Source organism: Mus pahari, chromosome 1 (assembly GCF_900095145.1).
Source record: "Mus pahari chromosome 1, PAHARI_EIJ_v1.1, whole genome shotgun sequence".
NCBI lineage: Eukaryota > Metazoa > Chordata > Mammalia > Rodentia > Muridae > Mus > Mus pahari.
In genome coordinates, this window is record NC_034590.1 from 115,526,703 (window position 1) to 115,533,577 (window position 6,875).

At 51.7% G+C, this 6,875-nt stretch overlaps 1 protein-coding gene across 2 annotated transcripts; it reads left to right on the plus strand.

The window, feature by feature from the left end:
- The first annotated feature begins 336 nt into the window (after positions 1-336).
- On the plus strand, positions 337-6,161 carry Tmem134 (transmembrane protein 134). Of its 2 annotated transcripts, XM_021201314.2 has the most exons (7): positions 337-570; positions 1,429-1,493; positions 1,912-2,001; positions 2,122-2,198; positions 5,464-5,508; positions 5,657-5,710; positions 5,790-6,161. In XM_021201314.2, exons 1-7 carry the CDS (start codon positions 397-399, stop codon positions 5,870-5,872), a joined length of 588 nt encoding a protein of 195 aa, XP_021056973.1. In that variant the 5' UTR covers positions 337-396; the 3' UTR covers positions 5,873-6,161. The 2 variants fall into 2 exon arrangements, with proteins under 2 accessions (XP_021056973.1, XP_021056989.1); XM_021201330.2 differs by lacking the exon at positions 5,464-5,508.
- The last annotated feature ends 714 nt before the right edge of the window (positions 6,162-6,875 follow it).

Consider the following 6,875-nt stretch of genomic DNA (forward strand, 5'->3'; position numbering starts at 1 on the left):
CCACCTCATGAGATTTGAGCTGCTGGGCAGAGAAACACACACACACACACACACACACACACACACACACACGCACGCGCGTACACACACACCCTTACAAACATACACACACCCTTACAAGCACAAGCTTAACCGGAGCTGTCGCTCACCAAGGTAGCCTCTGGGTGGCGCCACGAGTCCCGCTACCCGCGAGACTCTGACGTGATCCCGAATTAACTCGGCACTCTGCTCCTCAGGCCTGCGGAGGAGGAGTGGGTAGGGCGGGGCGGTTGTAGACAGCAGATCTTCGCTCCCAGGGAGACGGGGCGGGGCCTGTGGGGGCGGGACCTGTTTGGTGGGCGGGGCCGTGGCGGGCTCAAATGGCGGAGGCGCTGGGCGCCTAGGCCGTCGGGGGCCATGAGCGCCGCCCGGCCCCAGTTTAGCATCGATGATGCCTTCGAGCTGACCCTGGAGGACGCGGGGCCTGGGCCCGAGTCCAGCGGGGTCGCCCGCTTCGGGCCGCTGCACTTCGATCGCCGGGCTCGGTTCGAGGTGGCTGATGAAGACAAGCAGTCCCGGCTACGCTACCAGGTGAACGGCCCTGCTCATCTCACCCTCTTGTCCGGGATAGGGCGGAACCCCAGGCCGAGCCCCGGAGAATTCTAACTCCGGAGCCTCTGCCTAGTGACCCCAGCGGAGCGGAAAATTGTCCCCTACGTGTCTGCTCGTCCAGATTTATGTCCTTGCGCTCTGAGCTCTGAGTTCGGTTCCAGTGCAGCTGTGGAGAGGCGCAAACCCGGACTAGGAACCCAGGCCTTAGCAACAATGTAGAACCCACCTGTCTAGTAGACTGACACCCCACTATCACTCTTCGGAGTTTGAGGAGTACTTCCAATCTGAACCAGACCTTGTCGAGTTTTACAGCATCCCTTGAGCCCCAGGCCACGTGATCTATAGAGACTCTGCATCCCCTCTGATTTGAGAATCACCCTAAAAGTGGAGGTCCCCACACATGATGTGTTTGCCCATCTTAATACTAACCACACCATAAATCATTGTCTCAGGTAGCTTCCCCCAGCCCTATCGTTCTTTGGGTCATAAGAACCAGAGACCTGTGCTATGCTATACCAAATCCAGAGTCTCTATGTTGGGGCCCTGAAAAATCCTAAGAGCCCCATTTGATTGGTCACCTGCTCTAGGGTCCATGCTGGCAGCCCTCCACCCAGTCCTGCTGGATTCTGTACTGAAGCCCCCAACAGCCACCTACTTCCTACCCAGGTTTTGGTTTCTGAATCATCAAACCGGTTCCGCTGGGAGGGCAGGGAGAGGCAGGAGAGCAGCTGCCAGATGTGCCAGGCAGAAGAGCTGTCTGGCTGCTTTTCTCCTCCCCCCAGAAGGGAGTGGAAAGGCCCATTCCTGAAGCTTATCTGAACCTATGTCCTGGAACAGAACCTGGAAAATGATGAGGACGGAGCCCAGGCCTCTCCGGAGCCTGATGGGGGAGTCAGCACCAGGTCAGGGCCAGGTGGGGACCCACCCTTCTTATCCCAGGCCCCGTGTCGCAGGCTTCAAGAACCTGCCCAGTCCCCAACCAGATGCACTTATCCGTCTTATAGGAATTCCTAGCTCTGCTTCCCTCGTGGGAGCTCCTGTCCATCTGGGTCACCTTACCCCAGTGCCCCAGGCCTCCACCTTATCAATGCCAGGCTTTCTCTCTTCTAGGAATCCTCAGTTTAACCCAGTCCCTACCCTCTTTCATTCCTCTTAACACATACTCTATTCTGTAATTCATTCTCACCCCCTACCCTTGACCTTCTTCGGGACCCTCTATCCTGCAGAGGTTAACCTCAGTCCCTATATATACCTTGAGTTTATCAACTTCTGTTGCTCTCTTTATCTTCCCCGCCCCCTCACCATCCTAATGTCCTTCAGGGATTCTGGGCACATGTCTGTCCGCAGCTCGCAGTGGTCCTTCAGCACCATCAGCAGCAGCACACAGCGCTCCTACAACGCCTGCTGCAGGTGAGAGCCTCCTCACTTGGGGTTCAGCTTCCAGGTATCTTCTGCTTCTGCCTGCCAGCCAACCCTGGCTCCCTGCCTGCTTCACCTCCTTGACCTCCATCTTGCTCTCCTGCCACCCAGCTGGACCCAGCATCCTCTGATCCAGAAAAACCGCCGGGTAGTGCTGGCCTCCTTCCTGCTTCTGCTGTTGGGACTAGGTGAGTGTCCTCAAGACCGAAGCTCCTTAGCACTCTAGGCCTCCCTGTTGGAACTGAGCACGCGGGGCTGTGAGGGTATTAGCCCCACACTCCTGAGATCATCTAGCCAGAGTCATAAAGGGAGGGAAAAAATGGAACCTGGTTCAGTACTTTTTAAATTCTTTCTTTTTTCCTTTTTATTTGTTTTATTTTGTTTTGTTGTTGTTGTTGTTGTTTGAAACAGGAGTTTCTCTGTGTAGTCCTGGCTGTCCTGGAACTCACTATTTAGACCAGGCTGGTCTGGAACTCACAGAGATCTGCTTGCTTCTGCCTCCCTAGTACTAGGATTAAAGGCGCCACCACCACCATCCAGTCCTTTTTTTTTGAAGTTTCTAAAAATTATTTTTTCATATTTTTGTTTTATGTGTATGTAAATGTACCATGTGTGAGCAGTCTCCAAGGAGGTCAGAAAAGGGAATTGGATCCCAGGAGCTAGAGTTGCAGAGGGTTAAGAGCCACTGTCTGGGTGCTGGGAACCAACTCTGGATCCTCTGCAAGAGTAATATGTGCTCCTAACCTCTGAGCCATCTCTTCAGTTCCTTACCCCCTTTTAAAGTTTGTTTGGGGCTGGTGAGATGGCTCAGTGGGTAAGAGCACCCGACTGCTCTTCCAAAGGTCCGGAGTTCAAATCCCAGCAACCACATGGTAGCTCATAACCATCCATAACAAGATCTGACTCCCTCTTCTGGTGAGTCTGAAGACAGCTACAGTGTACTTACATATAATAAATAAATAAATCTTGAAAGTTTGTTTGACACATTTTCATATAGCCCAGACAGTGAGGTATGATCTTGAACACTTGACTATTCTACCCCTACCTCCCATATTCTGGAATTAGAGTTATATCCATTATGCTCAGCTTTCTTTGGTTTTGTTTTTTGTTTTTTTTGTTTTGTTTTTAAATATTTATTTATTTATTATATGTAAGTACACTGTAGCTGTCTTCAGACACCCCAGAAGATGGCATCAGATCTCATTACAGATGGTTGTGAGCCACTATGTGGTTGCTGGAATTTGAACTCAGGACCTTTGGTAGAGCAGTCAATGCTCTTAATAGTTGAGCCAGCTCTCCAGCCCTACTTTCTTATTTACTTATTAATTTACTTATTGGTTTTTCAAGGCAGGGTTTCTTTGTGTAGCCCTGGCTGTCTTAGAGCTTGTTACGTATACTAGGATGGCCTCAAACTCCGAGGTCCTGCCTCTGCCTCCCAAAAGCTAGGATTAAAGGCATATGCTGCCTGCACCCCAGTTGTTTGGGTTTTTGTTTGTTTATTTGTTTTAACTCAGCCTGTTTAGTCCACCAGAGGATGGAGAGGTAACAGTTTCCATTGATTCTATGATGACTATTGACAGGTCCGTTTTTTTTCACCTTAGAGAGGTTAGCAGCGTCCAGAATCTGTTCATGAAGGCAGGCCAGGTGCTGGGGATACCAGTGTCCCTGAGGCCAGGGATCGGGGCTGCTGTTCCTGTGGTCTGTGATCTGACCAGGACCTTTCTCCACATCACATTGTTCAGTGAGGGAAACTGAGGTCCAGTGTAGGCAGATTTCACAGCCATGTATTTCTGTCTTCTTTATGGGACTGAGATGTAGTATCCCAGAGCATCCAGAGTTGGGATCAACATGGGGCCATAAAGACCAACCATGGCTGCCTCCCTAGGTCCTCTTCCCTTCCTTCTCCAGGAAGGTCAAAACTCCCAGCCATCTAGATCAGGCCAGGAAGCTAATCTCCATCTCTAGGTGTTTGAGTGTAGGAGACAGAGCTGCTCCTTGCTAGCACCACTCAGGCCAGGCATTGGTGGCACGTACTGCTAGCTTCTCCTTGACCCAGCAAAGCAAGTGCTGCTAGCATCCTGGCTTGGGAAGTAAGTACACAAGGTCAGGCAGGAGAGCCAGCTTCCGCAGGCTGCCGCTGGAAGGCAGATGGCCTGCAATTGAGACCCACCCCATGACTGCCAAACTTAGGGATCACCAGAAAGCCACAAAAGGCTCTAGGGAATACTACTCTAAGAGAAGGATGTTTACTCTAAGAGAACAGAACTGAAGCCCTAAACCAGGGTCAGGCAATGAGTGTGAACCCGTTTTGGGGAGTGTTCTTTGTAGAACATGAAATATACAAAAGTCCATGGTGGCCCCTGGCTGTACCCTCCCCCATCGGTGAGTCCAGCTATGACCTCTCCACCAAAGACCATATCCCTGCCTGGGACAATGTGCTATCCCAGATTTCTCTAGCCCGGGTTCTTCTTCAGTCTCATCAAGTGCTGGACGCTCTTAGAAAGCTCCAGGTTCCCTCCAGACTCTGAGGCTTGGCTGTGCTGGTCCCTCTATACTGAATTCTCTCTGTGTGGATGGTCCCATCTATGGCTTCTGTCTCCCATCAGGTCATGGTTTAGTTTATCAAGACATTGCATGTATGCTTAGCTCAGGGCCTGCCAGTGATCTCACTCCTGCCATTCCCGCCAGGCTTAGAGGTGACTGTCTCCTGGGCTGACTTGAGGCAGTTGTTTCAAGCTCCCACACAGACCTCTTTCCACACATAGATCGTAGCTTTCAGGATCTTGTTGGTCCGTCCACTAAAAAAGGCCGTGGGACAAGGACCTACTGCCCTTCCATTACATTCTTTCATTTGTGTGTTTGTGGGTGGAGGAGGGCATGTGTGCCACAGCTCAGTGTGATCAGAGGTTAACTTGCAAGAGTCAATTCTCTGCTTCCACCATTTGGGTCTGAGGAATTGAACTCAGGTAGTTGGATTTTGTGGCAAACTCTTTTATCCACTGAGCCATCTTGCTGTCCCCATATGCCTTTTGCCAGGAAGGGGGGGCAGAGTCTCTATATAGCCCTGGTTGTCCTGGAACTCGATATGTAAACCAGGGTGGCCTCAAACTCATGGAAATCTGCCTGTCTCTGCCTCCTGAGTGCTGGGACTCTAGACCCCTCTCTGCTTTTTGGGGTAGAATTTTCAGTACCAGCCATGTGGAGGGTATACTGTAAGGTTTCTTGAGTGATGGAAAGGTCATACCAAACAGCAGTAAAAACTCACATGTAATAGCTGTTTCCCAGGGCCTGCCAAAGTACCCTGCCCTGAAAGCAGCTTTGTGCGCATCCTGGGAGGTGTTCTACCCAGGGAACATCAGTTTAGGTGGGAGACGAATCAGGCCGAAGCCTGGCTGGAAGACCCTGCCCTCAACCCCCCCTGTCCTTCCCCTCCACAATCCCATATGTGTGCAGTGCTTATCCTGGTCGGCGTGGGACTGGAGGTGGCCCCCTCTCCAGGTGAGTGTCCTTCCTGCCTGGGTCCTCAGCAAACCTTCCCAACTCCCCACACAAGCTAGCCACCTTCCAGGAGAGAGGGAGGCCTTCCCAGGCAGCCATCATCCCCAGGGATCCCTAGTCCTGAGCTGTCGGTTTCTTTCTACCTTAGGTGTCTCCAGCGCCATCTTCTTTGTGCCGGGCATCCTGCTGCTAGTCCCGGGAGGTGAGAGTGACAAGAGGGTGGGGCATGGGTGGGGCAGGTCGGGGCCAGGCACCCTCTCTGACAGACTTTACCCCTACAGTCTACCATGTGATCTTCATCTACTGTGCTGTCAAAGGCCGCCAGGGCTTCCAGTTCTTCTACCTGCCCTACTTTGAGAAGTGAGCTGTAACTGGCCAGTGGCTTACCAGTGATCCAAGGCCTCAGGTCACCTCCACGTGTCCACAGGGTATTCCTCCAACCTACACCTGGTTCTTTTCCTTTCACCTGGAAAGCAGAGGCCCTCTGGGACCCTCACAACCACCAGGCCCCTTTGGATTTGCTCAGGAAGTTTGGGGCATGCCAGCCTGGGAATATTGCCTCTTACCTGATGTGTGCCTTAACTTATTCCTGGGTCCTGGACTCCTGGGTTGGTGTAATTTTGTGCTAATAAAAGGGTAATTATTTCCAGCAAGGACAGTTGCACTTTCCTGGGCCACCAAGCCTGGCCCAGCACACTAATGACCACAGTTCCCCCCTATAGAGGTTTAGTAAAGGACTCACCTAGAGCTCTAGAGGACCGCCAACCTCCCACAGACAACCTGGATGATCTCAGGTGTGCCCATGGTCACCATTATGTCCAGGGCAGAGCTGGATGAAGTAGTCCCAGCCTCTCTGCCTTCATCCCTGAGGAGACTCAACACTGCCCCCTAGCCAAGGGTACTAAGAGGTGATGCAGGCACGAGACCTAGAGGCTGGTACCCTGGTTCCTGCCTGGCTCTGTAGCACTAGGCTGTCATAGCTGTCACTAAATGTGAGTCATGTGCCCCTCTACCCACCCACTGCCCTATTTCCTAGACCCAGAGGTTGGGAGAACCAGGGAGCAGAGGGTGTTGGATCATGGCTTCTCAGCCGAGCAGCACAGGAGCAAGGGGATGCTTAGAGCCACCAAATGTTTGAAACATTTCAAATTCTTAGAAAATCAGGGCCTCTAATAATGTCTGAAACTTAAATAAACAAAAATAAAACAAACAAAAACCAGAATCTTTAAGGAAATCTGAGCTCACAGCAGTTCGTGTGCAACAAGCTGTGCTGAGAACTTCCCTTAAATCAAGACTCCTCACTGCCTCAGCTCCATTTCCTAGATGAAACGCTCAAGGCCCCAGTTATAGGTAGGGACCAACTCACC